General features: G+C 42.1%; 1 protein-coding gene and 1 pseudogene across 3 annotated transcripts in view; one reads left to right on the top strand and one right to left on the bottom strand.

Annotated features, from left to right (window-relative positions):
* The window catches only part of Luzp1 (leucine zipper protein 1), an 89,456-nt gene that overhangs the window by 62,212 nt on the left and 4,375 nt on the right, over positions 1-22,869 (top strand). For all 3 annotated transcript variants that reach the window (XM_040756337.1, XM_013121256.3, XM_013121257.3), the window contains 2 exons: positions 5,538-5,640; positions 18,589-21,763. In XM_040756337.1, coding sequence (XP_040612271.1) covers positions 18,701-21,763 — 3,063 coding nt within the window. In that variant the 5' untranslated portion in view covers positions 5,538-5,640; positions 18,589-18,700. The remainder of the gene's footprint in view (positions 1-5,537; positions 5,641-18,588; positions 21,764-22,869) is intronic.
* On the bottom strand, positions 569-1,166 carry LOC101825430 (annotated as a pseudogene).

Here is a 22,869-nt window from a genome sequence, read left to right as displayed (position 1 = left end):
TGTGCATGTGCGTGCAGGTGCTCTTGGAGGCCAGGGGTGCCAGATCCCATGGAACTGGAGTCACAGGAAGTTGTGATCTGCCTGATGTGGGTGCTAAGGGCTGAACTTGGGTCCTTTGTAAGAGCAGTATGCATTCTTAATTTCTGGGCCATCTCTCCAACTCCAGTTTTCTCTCTCTCTTTCTGTCTGCCTGTCTCTTTCTTTCTTTCTTTCTTTCTTTCTTCCTTCCTTCCTTCCTTCCTTCCTTCCTTCCTTCCTTCCTTCCTTCCTTCCTTTCTTTCTTTCTTTCTTTCTTTCTTTCTTTCTTTCTTTCTTTCTTTCTTTCTTTCTTCAAGAAAGAAATTATTTACAAAATGTCTTACTTCAACAACAGTTACAACCAAGAAGCACGGCATCAATCAGCAATTAACTAAGAGATTTCATTAATTGTGTTTAAGCTATTACACCCAGAGCAGCTTCTCTTACTAGCTAGAACAATGTTCTTCTGAGCCCTCCATTTGTACAAGGGCAATCATTTAATCAAAGGGGTCGGTGCACCTGATACTCGGGGGTTCTTGGCTTTCTTTTTTTCCTCTCTGGTGTTTCCTACTTTTCTCTGTTGACTCCTTCTTCTTTTTCTCCTCCACTAGCAGCTCCTTTCTCTCTTTCTCTTCTTCATTGCCAGCTCCTTTCCTTCTCTGTCCTGAACACTGATGGGGACTGCTTTGTTATAGCCTTCTCCATTCTGAGCAATTTCAATTGCAAAAAAATCGAATCCTGGGTGCAAAGATGGGTGTTCTCCTCACTGTAGCCCTGGGAACAGTCTAGTCACAACAAAGTACCATAGTTGTAGTCGTCTACAGTCCCTTCAGATTTTAAGCAGAATGGCCTCCACTTCTCTTTAGCTGATTCTGACTTGAGTTCTTCTGGGTCCAGTACGTCTTCTCAGAGCTTCTCCAGATTTTCATGAAGTAGATTTGGTTATCTACTTTGGTGAGTTTCAGGAACTGTGGGCCAACCGATGAAATCAGTTTGTAATAGACTTCGGCATGCTGCATTGCTCTAATGGCCCAAGCCATCTCAATATTAGGGTCATTGCCATACGACTGGGCTGGGAGAGAAAGAGCATGGGCCACGGACACCACTTCCCCAGAAACCAGCTCTTCACTTTTGCAGGTGGTATCCATATTACAGCCAGGTTAAGTGGGGCAGCACCTTTCCACCCAGCTTTCTTGGTAATTGTTTTTCTTGTGATTTGATGACATCTCACTATGTGTAGCCCAAGGTGGCTTCAAATTCACCATCCTCCTGCCTCATTCAAGTGCTGGGATTATAACTAAAATAATTCATTAAAAATTTATACTGTGGTGTTGGTGGTGATGCACACCTTTAATCCCAGCACTCAGGAGCCAGAGGCAAGGTGGATCTCGGTGAGTTCAAGGCCAGCCTGGCCTACAAAGCCTTCTGTTGGGTGGGTAAACTGGGACCTAGAGGTATGTTAGCAGCAGAACATGGATTGCCATTTGCGTTTTTGCCTCAGAAGGTGCATCTTACTTTAAATTTCTACTTCAATCAGAGAAGACCACTTATTCTGTGTTCTCTTTCTTTCCCTTTGTGAGGTGACAGAGTGAGCAGGTTTAGAGAAAAGGGCAGAATTACCAAAATGATATGCCTTCTTCAACTTAGGTTTTATTCTTCCATGTGTCTAAGATGTCCTGAGCTCCAGCATGCAGTGACTTCAGTATATGAAGTTAGTGAGGAACTTGGGTAGGCTACTTCACCAGCTTTTATACCACATTTGCAAAAGCACACAAACCCATGCACATGCATATATACACCACACACAGGAAAAAACAATTCTTAAAAATTAAACTCAGGTTGGCTGCTTCACCAACTTTAATGACTCTGGAGTGATTCTCACCAAGCATTTGACAACAAGAGGCTTTAGGCTTACCCGTCTAATCTCGTCCTTTTGTAGACTGCCTTTTTGGTGAAGAGACCGCACATTCAAGTGTCTCAGCTCTATTTGCTAATAGTTCTGAGTGCTGCATTAGCAATTACAGGGGATCAAACTCAACTGCCCATGCTTCTCAGTATACCATGGAGCTACTTTGAGACATTGTTTTAAGTTTTTCCTGCCCTTTTATTTTCCACCTTCATACTTTCTACTTTGCTTTTATCTGGGTGACTCTCAGGGGTTAATTAGTAGATGAAGTTGACTTAGTCCAATAAAATTTTGGGTAATAAATAGTTTGCGTAACCCTGTGGTCTCAAGTCATTGCATATTCCATTACCAATTTTTCTTACAATAGATATTAATTTGTGCACTCTGGTGAAGGGGTCTGATAGTGGCTTTTCTGGAAACCACGGATAACATAGACTTATTTCAGATTGTGTATTCTGCTCCACGGTTTTTACCAACTCCCACTGTTATCTCCATTCGGTTCTGGTTTTTGTTTGTTTGCTTGTTTGTTTTTTAAGGTTTAGATTTATTTAACTTAATTTTTGGGGGGGGGGGGAGGGTGGTGGTGGTGGTTTTGAGGCAGGGTTTCTCTGTATAGCCCTGACTGTCCTGGAATTCTCACTATAGATCAGACTGGTCTCATACTCCACAAGTACTGGGATTAAAGGTGTGAGCCACCATTGCTTGGTGATTTATTTATTTATTATTATTATTATTATTATTTGGTTTTTACGAGACAGGGTTTCTCTGTATTGTTTTTGAGGCTGTCAGTCCAGCCAAGCCTCGAACTCACAGAGATCCGCCTGCCTCTGCCTCCCGAGTGCTGGGATTAAAGGTGTGCGCCGCCGCCACCACCACCTGGCTTATTTAATTTTTTAAACAGGGTTTCCCCCCCATATATGGAGTATATGTTCATTGGTATGTTTGCTTATGCAGAAGTATGTGTGTGCATATATGTTTGTGTATAAGCCAGAGGTTATTTCAAATGTCTTTTTTCTGTACCTTGTTTTTGAAATAGTGTCTCTCACTGAACTGGAACTCTGATTAAGAGACTGACTGACCAGTAACTGGGGTAACAGATGTGTATCACTACACTAGGTTTTTGCATATAGGTGCTGGAGAGCAATAAGATACCTAAGATAAAAATGAATTCAGATCCTAGTGTTTGTGTAACAACTGTACCCATTGAACCACCTCCCCCACACTCCATTCTGTTTTTAATTCTATCTAGTGAATTTTTAAAAATCAGATATTATATTTCTGTTCTTAAGTCCCCACTTTTTAAAGAACATCTCATTTCCTTCCCAAAATTTACCATCTTTCTTTAGTTTTGAGCATTTCTTTTACTTCATTAAATTAGTATTTTCTATCTTTGGTAATTTCACCATGAGTTCATCTTTGTGTTGCATTCTCTTGATTGCCTTTTAATTACTAGGTTTCATTTTTCTAATTCTTTACATAACTTGGGGTTATATCTTATATATTTGGGTGCAAGAGTATTTTCTGTTAGTGCTTTTAATTTTAGCACAGTTAATCAAACTGCAATATTTACCACACATGTAGGGGGTGCATTTCTAGTTTTGTAGTTTTTGTCTTGACCTGAGGTCTTTGATTCTGCCTTTTGCATTGCGTAGTTCAGATTGTCAGCCAGTGCAGGACCAAGTTTGCACACTCCACTGGGTCTCTCTCCTTCTCTGGCTCTTGCTTTTCCTATTTCCCATTATCCCTGGCTGATGTTTCCTACAGAAGTCTAAGATTTGATTTTTCAATTAGAACTACAGCTGGATACCATCAGCCGGAACCCATCCCAGTCGCTTTTTGAATTTTCCTAAATCTGCCAGTTGCTGTTCACTTCAGATGGTTGTTTTTGTTCTAACCAGTTTATAGCTGTAATCTTTGGGAGGGTCATGCTGGGAGCAGAATTCTCTAATGGTACTTTTATTCATTACAGAAGAATTATTGGAACACAACTGTGGTCATGTTAACATGCTTGGTAACTTTAGGCATGTCTTTCCTCTGGAACTTCTAGAGGCAGTTGGTGAACTGTGTCAGGACTCTTTTCATCTCTGCTTTGAAGACAGACTTGAACTTAGCATTTCTGTCACTGGCAGAGCCTCCAAAAAGCTTTCTGAAGGAGCTGTAGCATTGGTGTTTGATGGTGTTTACCACAGTCATGTGGTGAGAGAGCTCAGTGGGTAAAGACACTTCGTTTCCATCAAGTCTGATGACCTGAATTCAGTCCCTGGAACCCACATGGTAGAAGGAGAAATCCCCACTTGCAAGCCATGCTTGGGATGCTGTCCTCCTTTGGTATGGATACTTTAAAAAAAAAAAAAGATTCTTTTTAGGCTGGAGAAATGGCTTGAGGGTGAAGCACAAAGGCTGCTCCCAAGGAGGATCTTCATGCAATTTCCAGCACCCACATGATGGCTCACAACCATCTGTAACTTCAGTCCCAGGGGATCTGATGCCCTCTTCTTGCCACTCTGGGCCAAGATGATGCTGAGGTTCAAAACCCTGGTCTTCATGCATGCTAGGCAAACATTCTACATTGAGCTACAACCCTTAGCCCACTCTTCAGGTTTTTGTTTGTAGCTTTCAGGTACTCCTTTTACTGCCATCTTTTAAGTCATTAAACAAATAACAAAACATCTCTTTAATTATATGTTAGCTGTCTTAAGAGAATAGAGGCAGTTAGTTGGTTTTGTGGTATGCATAAATTTAGCAATGTAGAATTTAGATTAAAGGGACCAACGGTCTTGGAAGGAGGCCAGAAGGTGGTCTACAGGGATGTTAAGTCGTGGTTCAAGGGAAGGGGATGTTTGAATGTGAAACTATGTACAAAAGCTTAAGTTAGTACTGACCTATAAGCCACCTTCATTCTTCAAGACCAGGATAGACAGGAAGATTTGACTCAAGTCCTGTACCCCCTGTAATTTCTCTAATCTCAGTGGTAAGTTTCAGATTGATTGGCTCTTCAGCTTTCCTTTAGGAAGCTATTCCTTCAAAACTAGAGAGTGGTTTGTATAAACTCTTCTTTATCTCTTGGTATTGGGTGGTTCAGAGCCCTTTTGAGAACTGAGTCAAAAGGCAGTCAATAAAATGAGAGTTAGTGTTGTGAAGTGGCTTGTTCCCCTGCCCCCCCAGATAAACTTTGTCTTTACTGTATTTACTGAGAAAGCTACAAGACTTTGAAAAAGTCACTTGACTTCTTGAGATTTAGATTGTCTTTCAAAACCTCTTATTTTCAGTGTAATTCCAGCTTCACATGACTCTCCTTTTCCAAACTCTGGCGTTTAGATGATTTCTGAGGTGCTTCCCGGCTGCAAGATGTTATAAATATTTAGAATATTGAGAAATAGAGATTATTAAGACAATCTGGTTTGGGAATCATATAATCTGATAGAAGGGTAAGTGGCATGGAGCCTGGTTCCCCTTCAGAGACATAGGTAGCTTCTTTCACAGCCAGGTATAGATAGATACAGTTCTTACTTTGCCTCTTTTCTGATGCTGGACTATATATGAAGGTCTTTGAGTTGGCTCAGCCATGGTGTGACTCATGCTTTGCCTACCTCTTCTTTTATATCCTGTCTAGGTCAAGAGGCAGCTACTAGTGAAAGACAGTGACTGTTTCCAAGACGTTAGGCAGTGGAGAGTTCATCGAGAAGTCACCACAGAAAGCTCCCATTACCTAAATGGTAAGTATATTATATAGTGATGTCTGACAGGCCAATAGAATTGTGTAGTTCTGAAGCCTCTACAGTTTTCCACCCCAGCAAGTGAAGGGAGAACAGTTAGTATTGGTTGATGCCTTATGTGAACCATACGTGAGACTAAGCCAGGCTAAACATTTTACGTGTTTTCTATTTTAATTAAGCCCACCACCTTGATAGGGTGTAGTGTACTCTTGAAGCTAAACACTTTCTTCCTTAACACCTATTCTAGGGGGCTGGAGAGATGGCTCAGTGGTTAAGAGCACTGGCTGCTTTTCCAGAGGACCTGGGTTCAACTCCCAGCATCCACATGATAGCTCACAACTGTCTGTAACTCCCATTCCAGGTCATCCTCACACATACATACACATAAAATAAAAATAAATCTTAAAAAAAAAAACAAACACCAAACATCTATTCTGTGAGGTTAATGCTTTTTTTATCACTGTAAGGAAGTGAGTTGAGAGACCAAATAACTTCTCCAAGTTCACAAAGGCAGCAAATGATAAAGTTTTCAAACTAGGTCCTTTTCATTATATCTCATTCCCCTTTTGAGAAAGTTACTTTCTCAGTTGAGATGGTGGCTGACTTACCTTTAAGAAGCACGCCAAAACAAACAGATTAAAGAAACTTGGATTAACACCCGATTCCTTTTGCTCTTTCTGTTTTTTGTTGTTGTTGTTTTTTTTTTTTTTTTTTTTTGAGCCAGTCTTTATTGGCGGTGCTCATGAAGGCCATGGAGAGCACCAGTGAACTAGGATTGAGAGGGGTGAGAACATGAGCAGGAGTGACTAAGAGACCTAGCAGTCTGGGTCACTGCTGGCACGATAGGGATGGAGAAAGGTTTGGAGTAACCTATCTCAGTAACACTTCTCATGTCAACCCACTCATGAAAAAGACGTCACAAGGACAACGTGGAACTCTTCATGAGGTATTAGATGACATATAAACATGTTCTTTACCTTGTGGGCCTCGCATGCTGGTGGAAGAGTCAGACCGTAATTAGGTTTACACATAATGTGGCTAAACATTCGAGGCTGAAAAGTAGTGTTTTAGAGCTGTTCAAAGATGGAATGATTCTGGGGGAAAAAACTGTTGAAACCCAATTATGAAGGCCACTCAGGAAGTGGTAGTAAGACACACTTGTTAGAAGGCCTAAGGCTTCATGACTAGTTACTAGGAGTGGTCCAGAAAAGACTGTAAGAACACTGCTCTGATTTTCCTGTGGATTAGGAGATGCTATACTCTGGGCTTCAGGCCCCTTGCCTGATTTTGTAAAAAAATTTAGTTGAAATATTTATTCTCTTATGTCTGACGTGACTGCTTAACACTACAAAATAGAGTTGTTGGGACAGACACTTTTGGTCCCATAAAAACCTAAAATACTTGTAACCTAAGTCTGTAGCTATATGTCAAACTGCAAAGACATTTGCTGACCCCTGCATTAAATGACTATTGGGAACAGGAAATGAATCATAGCAACTATGTTGGGAGAAGGGGCAGGACAGGATTTATTATGTTCTATTTCAGACTTTCCTGATCTGCCAGGACAGGAAGAAGAGTCAGTTTCTAAAATGCCAGGTAGGGCTACTTAGAAGTAAGTTTAAGGGGCTGAGGCTGTAGCTCAGCTGGTAGAGTACTTGTTTAGCACTCCCAGCACCACATAAAGCAGGTGTAATGGCACCTACCTGTTGTCCTAGCACTTGGAAAGTGGAGGCAGAAGGATAAGAAGTTTTAGATCATTCTTGGCTACATAGTGAGTTCAAGGCCAGCCTGAGAAACAAGAAGCCTTGGTTTGTTGTTTCTGTTTGTTTGTTTTAAAAAGTTTGGCAGAAATGAGCTACTAAATGAGAGATAATTGGTATCTTTTAATATTAATTGGAACTGAGGTAAATATTGATGTGGGAGATATTGGGTTTAAGAAATGGGGACTGATGGGGGCTGGAGAGATGGCTCAGTGGTTAAGAGCGCCGAATGTTCTTCCAAAGGACTTGGGTTCAATTTCCAGCACCCACATGGCAGTTCTCCAGTTCCAGTTCAGGGGATCTGACATCCTCACATAGGCAAAACCCCAGCTTACATAAAAACTGAGAGAGGAGGGGAGGGGGGGGGAGGGGAAAGGGGGAGAGAGAGAGGAGAGACAGAGAGGAGAAATTGGACTGGCTGGGTGGCGCATGCCTATGAGTGACTACAGGACAATGGAGCATTGTAAATTTGAGGCTAGTGTGGGCTACATAAGTTCTAGGACCACTCGGTTGAAACAAAATGCAAATAAATGGAACTATTCATCCTTCCTTTTACTTTTCTGTGACCCCCCCCCCCAGGTTTAGTTCTTTCCCAGATGCCACTCTCAGGTACAGTTAATGCTACTTCTGATCTCCTAGGGTATGTGTCTCATGGTCAAGCGTTCTAAAGAAGAAAAGCAGTGTAGCAAGATAGAGATGGTGGATGTATATGATACCATGTGACGGTCAGGGAAAAGCTACTGCTGCTTTGCTTCTCTCCTCTTTCCTTCCTTTGTTTCTCCAGGTTGTGCTCTCTATGAGCCCTTGATCTTCCTGTATGCTGGAATCGCAGGAGAGTACCATTATTATGCCTGATAGAGAAGGTTTTATTTTTAAATCATTGTTTTACTTTTGGCTATATCTGTCTGACTTTTTTTTGTTTTTGTTTTTTTGCGAGACAGGGTTTCTCTGTATTGTTTTGGAGGCTTTGTCTGACTTCTTAAAGATAAGGGAAGCTCTTAATTTTTTATTCTAGCACTTCACAAAAAGCCTGGGTATATCAAATGTTCCATAAATATTTAGTAAATGATGAATTCTCCTCAGGGAACAGGCAAACATTAGGAAGAGAAGAATCTACCCCTTCTTTTGTAGATAGCCCTAGAAATAGCACCCCTCCACCTCTTCCAGATAAGAAATGGGTATTTAGTTGCATGGTGGTGGATACCTTTAATCCCAGCACTTGGGTGGCAGAGGCAGACAGATTTCTGTGAGTTTAAGGCCAGCCTGGCCTACAGAGTGAGTTCCAGGACAACCAGGGCTACACAGAGAAACCCTGTCTGTGCCAAAAACCAAAGACAGAAAAGAAAAAGAAGTGTTTATTGGTGGTTTTAAAATCCTATTCTAGCCGGATGGTGGTGGTGCAGTCCTTTAATCCCAGCACTTGGGAGGCAGATCTCTATGAGTTCTAGACCAGCCTGGTCTACAAGAGCTAGTTCCAGGGTAGCCTCCAAAGCCACAGAGAAACCCTGTCTCAAAAAAACAAAACAAAACAACAAAAACTAAACAAACAAAAATCCTATTGTATGGAGTGGAGGAAGATCCAGAAATATTTTGTGTTCTTACCTTACCCAGTAGTGGTATCTGGGTACCCTGTGAGGAGTGGTTTCAGCAGTTTGGCCCTGCAAGGCACAGACCTGCAGACTAGAAAGGAAGGTGTGGTGGCCGGGACACTAAGCAAGTGGCACAGAGCTTGGGTGTGATCTTTTAGAACATTACCCCAGGACCTGATACTCTGTTCCATCTAGATCCACTCTTGCTGGCTATTTCCTCCTTTGCCATCCATGAACAGTTCCTTGGCATTATTTAATGTTTTCTGATAATAGCCAGTATCTGGCCAGCCATTGAATCATTAGGAAGTTCCTTCAGCCACTTAGAGTCACCAAGTTTAAGCACTTATTGTGTGCCAGGCTCCCTGCTGGGTACTGAGAATTAAGAATATAAATAAGAAAGCAATAGGGAGAGATAGATTGAGTAAATAGAACTTCATACAGTGTGATAAAATTTGGTTACTTTTCCTGTTTCCATGATAAAATATCCTGGCAAAAACGTTAAGGGAGAAAGCATTGGTCTGGCTTACACTTTGAAGTGCCGTCATCCATCATGAGAACATGTGGAGGCTGGTCATTGAATCACAGATGTGTTCTATGAGAAGTGCATTATAAACTAACAAAAAGGGAATGTTGAGAGTGTTAGTTGAGGATAGTTTTTTTTGTTTTGTTTTTGTATGGGGTTCTCACTATGTTTCCTAGGCTGGTCTTGAGCTTCTTAGTTCAAAGGATCCTCTTTCTTTAAAGTTCTGAGTAGCTGGAACTGCAGGAATGCTTCCATGCTCAACTGTGTTTTAAAAATAGCATTATTGCCGGGCGGTGGTGGCGCACGCCTTTAATCCTAGCACTCGGGAGGCAGAGGCAGGCGGATCTCTGTGAGTTCGAGGCTGGGCTGGACCGATAGCCTCCGACAATACAGAGAAACCCTGTCTCGTAAAAACCAAAAAAAAAAAAAAAGCATTATTGAACCTGGTGTGGTGGCACCTGCAGTGGGAGCTCTCTGTGAGTTCGAGGCCAGTCTGATCTATAAAACGAGTTCCAGGACAGCCAGGGCTTCACAGAGAAACCCTGTCTTGGGGGGGGAAAAAAAAAAGAAAGGAAGGAAGAAAGCATTATTGAGCTATAGGATATATCATTTGAATTTCATCTCTATATTATATAGCATATTTACAACGATACACTGTTTGAAGCATTTTGTAGACATATGGTGTTGTTTTGTCTTTCAGTAACTATTATGCTAATATAAATCTTACCTTTTTATCCTTTGTATCACTGAACATATGAAATTATTTGAGTCCCTAATCCCCCACCTTGTGTATAAATAGGTAAGACTTTTGCTTTGCCACTAAGCAAATGGCCACAGGAAAGTCTACTCTCCCCCTACAATTTTGGAGAATATGGAAGCATATAGGTTAGGCAAAGATGGAAGAGAGTCTTTTTGTTTGTTTGTTTTTTGTTTTTGTTTTTCGAGACAGGGTTTCTCTGTATTGTTTTGGAGGCTGTCCTGGAACTCGCTCTGTAGACCAGGCTGGCCTTGAACTCACAGAGATCCGCCTGCCTCTGCCTCCTGAGTGCTGGGATAAAAGGCGTGCACCACCAACGCCTGGCCAGAAGAGAGTCTTAAAAAGGAAAAAAGAAAAAGCCTAGATGAGAGCAAAGAGCTGTACCAAGAAAGGAGTGCAGAATTATGGATGGGGGGAAAATTGATGGTAGCAATTTCTCCATGTTGCTGTGTTGCACGAGCTCCATCTGGTGGCTCTATGCATGTAGTGCAACCAGTGACCCTAAGTTTCCAGAAGGCATTTGGTATTTCAAGCCTCACCTGCAGGTGTTGTTGGATTGTTGAAGGTCTGCTTTACTTCAGATGCTGAATTTTTCTCTCGTAGCTTAGGCTGTGTTCTTCCCGCCTTTCCCCTAGCTTTGAGTCTAATTTTGCTAGATACATTCAGTAACCTTATTGTTGCTGTTGTCCACCATGTCACTGACCTTATTTTTTCAATGAATTAAATCCTTAGTGATTCTGTCACTGTTTCTAACACCATTCCCGTTAGTTAGTGCCGAACCCCTACCACCTGCCCATGTGGTGCTGGAGGTGGAGCCCCAGGCTTCATAGGTTGTAGAAAATGCCTTACCACTGAGATGACTCCAGCTCCGATGGCGATAGTTATGACATAGTTGTCTTGGTAGTTCCATCTTTGTTAGTCCTACTTCAAGCTCGTCATTGCTTACACTTTGAGAGGCTTCCATGATACGATAGCTGTTTTTCATCTCTACCAATAAAATTTTGGGATTTAGGCCTTTGATTTCTTGTTTTACCTGTGCTCACTCAGTCCCTTGGCAATGCCATTGCTTTTATAAGCCATCTGTTTTTGTTGACTCACAGATTTATGTTGAGACCACCTCTCCTCTCACCTCTCCATGCGTGTGTATTCGTGGTCTCTGTTGCCTTTGAATGACCACTAAGTCCCTCAACAAGTGTTTTAAACTGATCTTTCTTTTCATACTGTGCCATTTGCGCTCAGCTGCATTGAATGTAGGATAGCAGTGTCCTACAAATTCGGGCCAGCAACCTTGGAGTCATCCTAATTTTTCGCTTTGTCTCATATATCATATGCAGTCCAGGAGCAAAAGCATGGGGTCTACTTTCACATGACAGAGTTCTGACCGCTTCTCAGTGCTTCTGTTGACAGCCAATGGTCTTTGCCTGGATTACCATAGTGCTTCCGATTTGGTCTTCCTAGTCCCACTTTTATTTTCCTTCCCCAAGGCAGGTTTTGGAGTTTGTCCTGGAACTCACTCTGTAGACCAGGTTGGCCTTGAACTCACAGAGATCCGCCTGCCTCTGCTTCCCAAGTGCTGGGATTAAAGGTGTGCGCCACTACTGCCTGGCCCCTGCTCCCATTCTTATCTTTAGTGGTTTTTTAAAAAACCATGACATTTATACTAATCTTAATTTTAGGTATTAATAATTGCTGTCACCCAATATCCATATATTAAGGTTACTTCTTTTTTCCTTTAAAGTTTTTGAGACAGGGTCTCACTGTTTAGCCCTGACTGACCTGAAACCCACTATGTAGGCCTGGCTGGCCTCAAAATTCATAGGGATCCACCGTCCTCTGCCTTCAAGTATTAGGATTAAATATGTGTGCTACCACATCCACTCTTGATCTTATATATTTTAAAGATTTAAAGAGAAGTAGAATGACATGTATCCATAATTACATTATGCACAGTATTTTACTGCCCCAAATATCCCCGTGCTTTTCTTGTTCCCATAGTTTTGCTTTCTCCAAAAGTCATTTAGTTAGAAGTTATACCTTGTGAGTCATCCTCCCTCCCAGACAGGGGTTCTCTGTATTGCTTTGGGGCCTGTCCCAGAACTCACTCTGTAGACGAGGTTGGCTTTGAACTCACATAGATCGGCCTGCTTCTGCCTCCCGAGTGCTGGGATTAAAGGCATGTAACATCACCTGGCTCGTTGGGAGCTGTTTTAAACTTGATAACTTGTTTCATTTTAGAACTGAATAATATTCCATTGTTTGGATGAAGCAGTTTATCCCTATTCTCACTGAAGGGTATCTCCTTGCTTCTAAGTTTAGGCAGTTATAAATACAGTATTTACATGCTGGTTTTTATGTGAACATAGGTAAAAAAAAAAAATAAGGTAAAAAACTTGCTGGACCAGGTGGTAAGAGCATGTTTAGTTTTTTAAGAAACTGTCTTTAAAAGTGGTAATACCATTTTGTATTACCACTGGCATGGGCTTGCAAGTTCCTATATTGCTCTGGATCCTCCATGTTACCTGTAATTTGTTTATTCCAGCAGGTTTGTAGTGATGTTGGAGTCTTTGTTTTTTTGAAACAGGTTCTCACTCTGTAGCCTAGGCTAGCCTCAAGTTCAAGATGCACTCCTTCTGACTTAGCCTCCCCAAATGTTGGGATTATAAGCATGAGCCACCATGCCCAGTTGTCAGCATGTTGTCTGTCTGTCTGTCTGTCTGTCTGTCTGTCTGTCTGTCTGTCTGTCTGTCTATCCATCCCAGTTCTAAATCCACATGCTCTTTTCATGTGCTTATTTGCAATCTGTATATGTCCTTTAGTGTGGTGTCTATTCAGGTCTTTCACTCATGTTTTTCTTTCTGAGGCAAGCATTCGTATATTTTGCATAATAGACTATTCTTGGTAGCCCCGGCTATCCTGGAACTCACTTTGTAGACTACGTTGGCCTTGAACTCACAGGGATCCATCCGCCTTTGCCTCCCAAGTTCTGGGATTACTATTCCTGGTTACTATCAAAATATATATTAGTTCTTTTCTCCCATTTTTTGCTTGTCTTGATGTCTTTCACATTGACAAGCTTAGGTTACCAGTTCTTTCCTTCGTGGATTGTACTTTTGGGACAGTACCTGAGGTTACAACTATACTCAAGGTCATCTGATTTTTCTCCTTTTTAATTTTTTAGTAATTAATAGTTTTACATTATACTTAAGTCTGTGCATATGGGTCTGATTTTAGCATCATTTATAGAAAAAACTGTTTTTGCTCTGTTTTATTGCCTTTGCTCTTACAGATCAGTGAACTGTATATCTGGGTAGTTTTATTTCTTTATCTGTCTATTGTTTCTTATACATACTGCCTTGACTGATAACTTTCTTAGTTCAGGTATCATGTTCTTAGTTTTGTTAAATTTAATATTGTGTTAGTTCTTCTGGTCATTTGACTCTATCAAAACTTTATCTGTTTGTCAGTATCCACACAATAGTTGTTGGGAATTTTGACTATGATTATATTGAGTCTGTAGAACTGACCCCTGTGCTATATTGTGTCTTCCTACCAGTGAGCATGGACAGTCTGACCACTTAGGTCAGAAGTTTTACAGTCTGCAAAACATTGTATGTACTTTTTGGGCTTATGCCTGCATTTCATTTTTATAGTGCTAATAAAAATGCTTTAATTTCCAATTCCGTTTACTAACTGTTGGCACCTTGAGAAGTGGCTGAGAGTTTTTTGTTTTTTGTTTGTTTTTCAGGATAGGGTTTCTCTGCATAACCCTGGAATTTGTTCTACAGACCAGGCTGGCCTTGAACTCACAGAGATCCACCTGTGTCTGCCTCTCCAGTTCTGGGATTAGAGGTGTGTGACACGACTGCTCAGCTTTGAGTTTTTTTTTTAATGTATTTGTCTATTTTTATATTCTACAACCATCTTGTAATCACTACTTGATTTAAGGTGACTTTCTTTTGCTCATTCTGTTGTATTTTCTACACAGATAGACATGTTATCCTCCAACAAAGTTTTTCTCTTTCCTCCCAATCAGCATATCTTTTATTTTCTTGCCTAATTGTATTATCTAAGCTTCTGGTACAATGTTGAAAGGGATGATGAGAGAAGACCTTCTTATTGTCCCTCATCCCAGCAAGGAGACCTTGAGTTTCTCTATGTGATATCATGCCAGTTTTCTTCTTTAATCTATTGGTATGATGACTTACACCAAACAGTTTTCAAAAAGTTGAAGCTTGCATTTCTTGGATAAATCCTATTAGTTGTAGCATATAATTCTTCCTATACATTGTTAGATTTCATCTGCTAGCATTTTGTTGAAGATCCTTAGATGCATCTGTGTAAATGTGGTATTGGTCTGTGGATTTTATTTTCTTGTGATGTCTTTGGTCTTATGATTATGAGGGTTGTGCTGGCCTTACAGAATGAATTGGGAAATATTTGCTGTGACTCTTGTCTTCTAGAAAACTGGTGCAATCTTTCTAAATGTATATAGTTCTTAACAGTATGTATTTTCTAAATGTATATAGTTCTTAACACTATGTATTTTCTAAATGTATATAGTTCTTAACACTATGTATTTCCTAAATGTATATAGTTCTTAACAGTATGTATTTTGCAAAGTTATTGAGGATCAGTTTCTTTCTAGATTGTGACTCTCAGGTAATTAATTGGTCCATTTCACTGGATTGTCAAATTTTGGCCAAAAGTTGTTTATAAATTACTATTTAATATCTCTGAGATATAGAGTGTTTTCTCTTTCATTTTTGATACTAGTAATTATATATTTCTTAGCCTCCTAAAGTCCTAATTTTATTTCAACTGTAAAAAGTTATATTTAATTTCAAAACATTATGTGTAGTCTTTTGAGTCTGTTCTGCTCTTTAATTAATTTTCAGTAAAACTGGGGACAACTACAAAGTCCTTTAAAAGATGCATTACTTTTTGTTTGTGTCTCTGTGTGTGTATGTGTGTGTGTGTGTGTGTGTGTGTGTGAGAGAGAGAGAGAGAGAGAGAGAGAGAGAGAGAGAGAGAGGAGAGAGAGAGTGTGTGTGTGTGTGTGAGAGGAGAGATGCATCAAGGTGCCTATGGAAGCCAAGTGGGGGCACTGGATCCCCTGGAACTGGAGTTGTGGGTAATGGGAACTAAAACTATGTCTTCTACAATTTACTCATCAAGTGTTCTTAATGACTAAGCCATCTCTACAGCCCCAGTATCTTTTTCAAAGAGCCAGCTTTGTCTTTGATTAACACTGCTACTTGTTTCCTTGTTTCAGTTTGATCTTCACTTATTTTTTCTTTCTTCTGCTTAATTTTAGTGAATTAGCAGATTAATTACTTAATTAGCTGATAGTGGTCCCATGGCTGCCTACCTTTGATTTCCTTTCCCTGGCAGCTGGAACTACCATCATCAGCTTACTCTGCTTTTTGTTAGTTTCTTAAGATGAAAGCTTCGAAGTTATTGTTACTACTTCATCTACCTATGCACTGAGTGCCAGGAAGGTCTCTAAGCAGCAACACTTTCACTTCATCTTACAACTCTTGACATTAGAGAATTTCATACGTAAGTACTGTATTTCCACCCACCCTCTCCTCCTCAAACTCCCTGACTACCCGCTTCCCTTCAATCCATGGCCTGTTTAGTTATTATTGTTACACACACACACACACACACACACACACACACACACACACACACACACACACACACAAAATATGTATTTAGGGTTCACCGCTTGGAATTAGAGCCAACCATTGCTTGTAACTTGTGAGACTTCCCCTAGCCATGTTGCGATGTTATCTGATGATATCATTGCTTAGGTCTTGTTTAGGCAAACTTACTGTTAGGATTTCATGGGTACAATACCTGTCATACATATGAGACACTCACAGCAGGCTTCCAGTTCTCCGTTCTTACTTTGTGCCATTCTGAGTTTATCCTACAAATTCAAGAAAGATGCGTTTTCCATTATTTTAAAATATATTTCCAGCTGTCTTCTGTTACTTATTTGTTTGATTCCTTGATGGTCTAATTTAAGATTTCTTTTTAAATTGTTGATGCGAGTGTCTTAATGTCTTTTTCTGTTGACGTCATTAAATGCTTTGATAAAAGCAACTCCAGGGAGAAAGAAAGGGTTTATTTCAGCTTACAGTTTGAGGGCACAGTCCATCAAGGTGGCAGGCATCTTAAGCAGCTGGTCCTGTCACACCCAGTCAGGAACAGAGAGCAGTGAGTGCTCAGCTCCTTTCTCCATGTATATAGTCCAGGAAAGGCCATCCACAGTGGGCAGCAGTGAACATAATCAACTCCCCATCCCATGTTCTGAGGCCCCAGGCAATTCTAGATGCTGTCAATAATTGACACTATCACAGCTGTTTTTTATAGCCTTGAATGTAAGCTTAAGAGTGTCATCTGGTGTCTGTGCTGTGCACATGCCTTCTCTCCAGTTTACTGATGGTGCCCATGAGTTCATGGTAAAGTGCTCATGTTTGGTGGTTTCAGGGGATATAACTCTAGATTGACAGCTTACTTTTTTTTTGTAATGTTTTTATTTAAATTAGAAACATGAATGCTTCACATGTCAATCCCAGCTCCCTCTCCCACTCCTCCTTCCTTCTCCCTCTACCAGCCCCTCCAGCCCCCCACCCAATCCCCACATCATTCCCCAGGGAGGGTGAGGCCCTTGGGAGGATCTCTAAAGTCTGTCATTTCATCCAGGGCAGGACCTAGGCCCTTCCCCATGTGTCCAGGCTGAGAGAGCATCCCTCTATTTGGAATGGGCTCCCAAAGATCATTCATAAACCATGGTAAACACTAAGACTACATTCATGGAGTCTGGATCAGTCTCCTGTTGGCCTCTCGGGCATTAGTCTGGGATTCAAGAGCCCCTTGTCTGGTCAGCTGTCTTTGTGGGTTTCACCATCATGGTCTCGACCCCTTTGCTCATCCCTCCTCCATCTCTGTTACTAGGTTCCAGGAGTTCAGTTCAGTGTTTAGCTGTGGGTATCTGTCTCTGCTTCCATCTGTCACTGGATGAAAGTTCTAGGATGGCATATAAGGTAGTCATCAAACTTACCATCAAGGAGGGCATTTAATGTAGTCTCTCCACTATTGCTTAGTTTGCCAGTTGGTGTTATCCTTGTAGATCTCTGGAAATCTCACTAGTGTCAGCTCTCTCCTCACACCTATAATGACTCCATCTATTATGGTATCTCTCATCCTGCTGTCCTCTATTCTTACCTCGACTCAACCTTCCTGCTCCCCCATACCTTCTTCTCCCCTCCTCTTCTCCCCCTCTCTTTTTCCTGGCTCCCTCTCCCCTCCTGACAGCTTACTTCTTTTTTTTTTTTTTTTTTTGACAGCTTACTTCTTAAGCAGCACCACATCTTTTGTCTTCTACTTGCCACTCAGTTGTTTCCTCAAAGATTGTTGCTATGATTTGAATGTTTGTGTGCCCAACAAAACTCAGGTTCAAATTTAATCTTCCCTGATATAATTAAGAGGTGATTGAACTTGTCACCCTTAAGACAGGTTTTTTTTGTCCTTCCATCATTCAAATCTAGAGATTTAAGATACTCTCCTAGGAGCAGACACCAGGCCTGAAGCTGGCATAGAAGAACTTGCTGGTGGCCTGAGTTTGCATTGTCCAGCTTCTAGAACCTCATCTGGTCTTTATAAATGATCCAGTGTCAGATCTTTTGTTAGAACAGCCAATTGATTGAGGCAATTTCTTAAAACCCATTGCTTTCATAAACTGTGGCGCTCAGGGGATTGTTTGTTTGTTTTTTCTGTCCCTTGTATCTGGGAGCAGATTTAACTTTATTCTGTTTGGGGCAGTGTTTTTTTTTTTTTTTTTAATGTAAGGTTCTTTCACCAACTTGTTTAAAATATTACTCCTTCCCTCCTTTGGTCTGCACTCCCTACCTCCCTTCCCCTCCTCCCACTTCAGGGTTATTTAGTGTGTTGTTTCAAAGAGCTCACCACATGCTCACAAGGGGAGGCAGGACTATGCTCATTTTACAGCTAAGGAAGAAAGGCTCTTATTTTTTTAATGATACAGGAAGGGTAGATATCCTACATATGGCCGTGAGAATCTGCCATGAGAATTGGCGTTGCCTGCATTCTTATGCCATGCTGTGCTTAGGTATTAGCTCATTGTCAGCCATAAAGAACAGTTTTTTGCAGGTTTATTCAAGTTGATCCATTAAAATTTTGAGTTGCTGCTGTGTCTCTGTATAAGGACTGTAATTGGAGTTCTTTTTATAATCTAGGTAACATGCCTTTTTAAAATTTGCTGACATGCTTTCTGCTTTCATTCTGTAGACTTATAATGGTCTTCAGTTGCCAAAGAAGGCTGTGGATGCCAAAGGAAAGGTAACCAGTTTCTCCAGTGCATTTGGATGCCTCTAGCAGTCCATCTTGGCTGGCTGTAGACATGGCAGACATGGCCAGTTACAAGGATGCTGCCTCCAGTCGCCACCTACGATTTAAGTTACAGAGCCTGAGCCGCCGCCTCGATGAGTTGGAGGAAGCCACAAAAAATCTCCAGAAAGCTGAGGATGAGCTCCTGGACCTCCAGGAGAAGGTGATCCAGGCGGAGGGCAACAACTCCAGCATGCTGGCTGAGATTGAGGTGCTTCGCCAGAGGGTACTGAAGATTGAAGGTAAAGATGAGGAAATCAAGAAAGCAGAAGACCTGTGTCATATGATGAAGGAGAAACTTGAAGAGGAGGAAAACCTTACCCGAGAGCTGAAATCTGAGATAGAGTGGCTTCAGAAACGAATGGCTGATTTAGAGAAGCTAGAAGAGGCCTTGAGCAGGAGCAAGAATGAATGTTCCCAGCTTTGTTTGAGCCTGAATGAAGAGAGAAATCTGACCAAGAAAATCTCTTCTGAGTTGGAAATGCTCAGAGTCAAAGTGAAAGAACTGGAATCTTCGGAGGATCGCTTGGATAAAACTGAGCAGAGTTTAGTGTCAGAATTAGAAAAGCTAAAATCATTAACCATGAGCTTTGTAAATGAGAGAAAATACTTGAATGAAAAGGAGAAAGAAAATGAGAAACTAATAAAAGAGCTTACTCAAAAACTGGAGCAGAACAAGAAAATGAGCCGAGATCATGCGAGGAATGCGTCTACCCTTCTGGAGAGGAATGACCTGCGCATCGAGGACGGTATCTCCTCTACACTGTCGTCCAAAGAGTCCAAAAGGAAGGGCAGTCTGGACTACCTAAAGCAGGTTGAGAATGAAAGCAGAGACAAATCAGAAAATGAAAAGAACTGGAACCAGGAGGACAACAAAGTCAAAGACCTCAACCAAGAGATTCAGAGACTTAAGACCCAAATCAGACACTTCGAATCTTTGGAAGAGGAGCTTAAGAAAATGAGGGCTAAAAACAATGACCTTCAGGATAATTACCTAACTGAACTGAATAAAAACAAAGCCTTAGCTAGCCAACTAGAGGAGATAAAGCTGCAAGTCAGGAAACAGAAAGAGTTAGGAAATGGGGACATAGAAGGGGAAGATACTTTCCTATTGGGCAGAGGCAGGCACGAGAGGACTAAGTTCAGAGGTCATGGGGGTGAGGCATCCATGTCCAGGCATATACCCCGGGAACTGTCTCCTCAACATAAGCGGGAAAGGATCCGGAACAGGGAGTTTGCTCTTAATAATGAAAATTATTCTCTGAGCAACAAGCAGGCTTCTTCTGCTTTCACCAACAGAAGGGCAGCAAAAGCTTCCAACATGGGAGTGGGTGTAGACAATGGACCTCAGGAGACAAAGAGAGCTGAAGACCGATTTGTACCTGGGTCCTCTCAGAGTGAAGGAAAAAAGTGTAGGGAGCAGCCATCAGTGCTTAGCCGTTACCCGCCAGCTGCCCAGGAGCACAGTAAAGTTTGGAAGGGAACTCCCAAGCCAGGCACTGAGAGTGGACTTAAGGGGAAAGTAGAAAAGACAACTCGAACATTTAGTGACTCCACCCAGGGACCTGTTCCCAGTGACACAGTGGGTAGAGGTGATAAGACTTCTGAGATCTCCTCTGAGGCCCACTATGGCAAGAGAGGACAGGTGCCTGGCAATGGAAGTCAAGTAACTCAGGCTGCAGATTCTGGCTGTTCTAAGGCCACCGGAGCTCTGTCCTCATCTCAAAGAGCCTCCTCAGAAGGGATTTCTAAGGGTAAAAGGGCTGCTAATGGCCTGGAGGCTGATGCCAATTTTCCAAATTCTAAAGCTCCTATTTTATCAAAGTATCCATATAGTTCAAGAAGCCAGGAAAATATCCCTCAGGGCTTTTCAGTGCCAAATAAAGAAGGCCTTGATCAGTCTGTAGCAGTTGTGATGGAAGACAGCAGTCAGCATGAAGCCCTGAGGTGTCGTGTCATCAAATCCAGTGGCAAAGAGAAGCCGGACTCAGATGATGACTTGGACATAGAATCTCTTGTTACTGCCAAGTTGGTGAACACAACTATCACTCCGGAGCCAGAGCCCAAACCACAGCCAAACTCTAGGGAAAAGGTCAAGTCCCGAGGAGGACCTAGAACTGCCCCATTTGAAAATGATAAAAATGCTGCAATAGAAAATGAATCTGTGAAATCTACCAGAGCTTCCTCCAATGCTGTTGAATTCCCAGATGCCAATGGTGCTGGGGTAAAAAACCAAAGGCTCTTCAGCCCCAGAGAGGCCCTGCGGTCTAGAGCAATCATAAAACCCGTTATCATTGATAAGGATGTGAAAAAAATCATGGGAGGATCTGGGACTGAGGTTGTATTGGAGAAGCAGAAATCCACCTCTAAACCTGTGCCAAGCAAAGTGACAAGCAGCATCACCATCTACCCCTCTGAGAGCAGTGGCCCTAGAGCTGTCCAAGGAGAGACCCCAAGGGAGAGGCATACCTCCACCAGCAACATCCAGGTGGGGCACCCAGAGCTTACATCAGTTAGCAACCATGTTAACTCCCCCCTTGAGCTCTCTATTCATAAACATGACATTACCCTGCAGCTCACAGAAGCTGAAAGAATAGGAGATGGGTCTCCAAAGACTAGACTAGAGACAGTGGTCTCTCGGAGCAGCATTCTCATCAAGCCATCTGATTCTGTGGAGAGGAATAGTCATGCCCCTCAAGCTGAGGCAGTCAGGTGGAAAAGCCATAGTGCCTCTTCGGAGGTGAGCTCCTCAGACACTAGACACGTCACTGTGCGGAATGCCTGGAAGAGTAAGCGAGACTTTAAATGTTCAGAAGATGCCCCAATTCGAGTAGGTAGGCACATGGAATCTACTAATGCCTACATACACAGGTCTTCCACAGACTTCTTAGAGCTTGAACAGCCCAGGCCTCTCCCTTCTGAACAGAGCACTCGAAAGGTAGGAGATGCAGGGGATGCTCCTGAACTCCCCTCTAGAAGGACCCAAAGTAGCCTCACTGCAGCAGAGGTTATCACCCGGAGGAACCGGATAGGAGATGCCATCACTGCCACCTCCTGGAATCACTCAGCAAGCGTGGTGAGTCTCACTTTCCTTCCCCTTCCATTTCCCCTCAGCCTTGATCTGTTCGCCTAGGATTTAGGGAACCCAGGATGCTGAGAAATACTGAGTCTAAGGTAGGTTTGGCAAAAAGCAGCATAACTTCCAGAACCCCCTCATCTAGTTTGCCTTCTTCATTTTCCTTTCACATAAGGGGAGCAAACAGAAAGTGGCATTTGTTCCTTGGTTTGCCTGAGATATCCAGAGCAGTGAACAAGACGCTCTTGGGTGCCTGTGGAGTCAGTGTCTTCCTATCCTGCTGCTTCAGGTGGTGAGCAGGTCTCTGTGGGCAGCCAACAGATAGGGAGAGTGAGGGCCGACCCTGGACCTACTTTATAAGTGTCACTTTCTTGTCCCAGATAGGCCTGACCCATTGTTTTTTCTGCATGCCAATGCTTCTGTATGGCTCATCAAAGGACGGGTGAGTCCACAGCCAACTGACTTGAGACCCAGAGTGTTAGAACAGAGCCTGAGAAAGCCCCAGGGGCGTCTTGAACCTGGACCCCTTGACCATGAAAATATCTTGCTTCTAGACACATAGTACCATTTAAAATTCACATTAAATTTTATTTATTTAACGTGTATGGGTGTTTTGTTTGCATCTATGTCTGTATCAAGTCTGTGCCTGGTACCACAGAAGCCAGGAGAGTGTCAGACACCCTGGGACTAGAGTTACAGATGGTTGCGAGCTGCCATGTGATGTTAGGAATTGAACCTATATCTTCCGGAAGCATAGGTGGTGCTCTTAACCATTGAGTCACCTCTCCAGCCCTATGCTAGGCTGTCAGTCTTTTAGGTTGACATTTGGCTTCACCCCATATCCCTTAAAACAGCCCTGTGAACAGTACTGTCCTCGCTTTTCATATCTGAGTAGTAAAGATGAAGTTCTCAGACAAGGCCTTATTCAAGGTCATCCAGATGAGGAAACCAGAGTACAGGCTGGAACCTTAGGAATGCCTCTCTACCACGATTGCCTGCCTTTTCATATTCATTACTCTTTGACAAGGAATATTGGCAAAGCAGGATTCCAAGGGAGAAAGATGCCTATCTCAGGTCCTAAAGATTTGCCTGAGTTTCCAGGGAGA

Source organism: Mesocricetus auratus, unplaced genomic scaffold (assembly GCF_017639785.1).
Source record: "Mesocricetus auratus isolate SY011 unplaced genomic scaffold, BCM_Maur_2.0 Super-Scaffold_100014, whole genome shotgun sequence".
NCBI classification, from domain to species: domain Eukaryota; kingdom Metazoa; phylum Chordata; class Mammalia; order Rodentia; family Cricetidae; genus Mesocricetus; species Mesocricetus auratus.
This window is presented reverse-complemented; position numbering and strand designations above follow the sequence as displayed.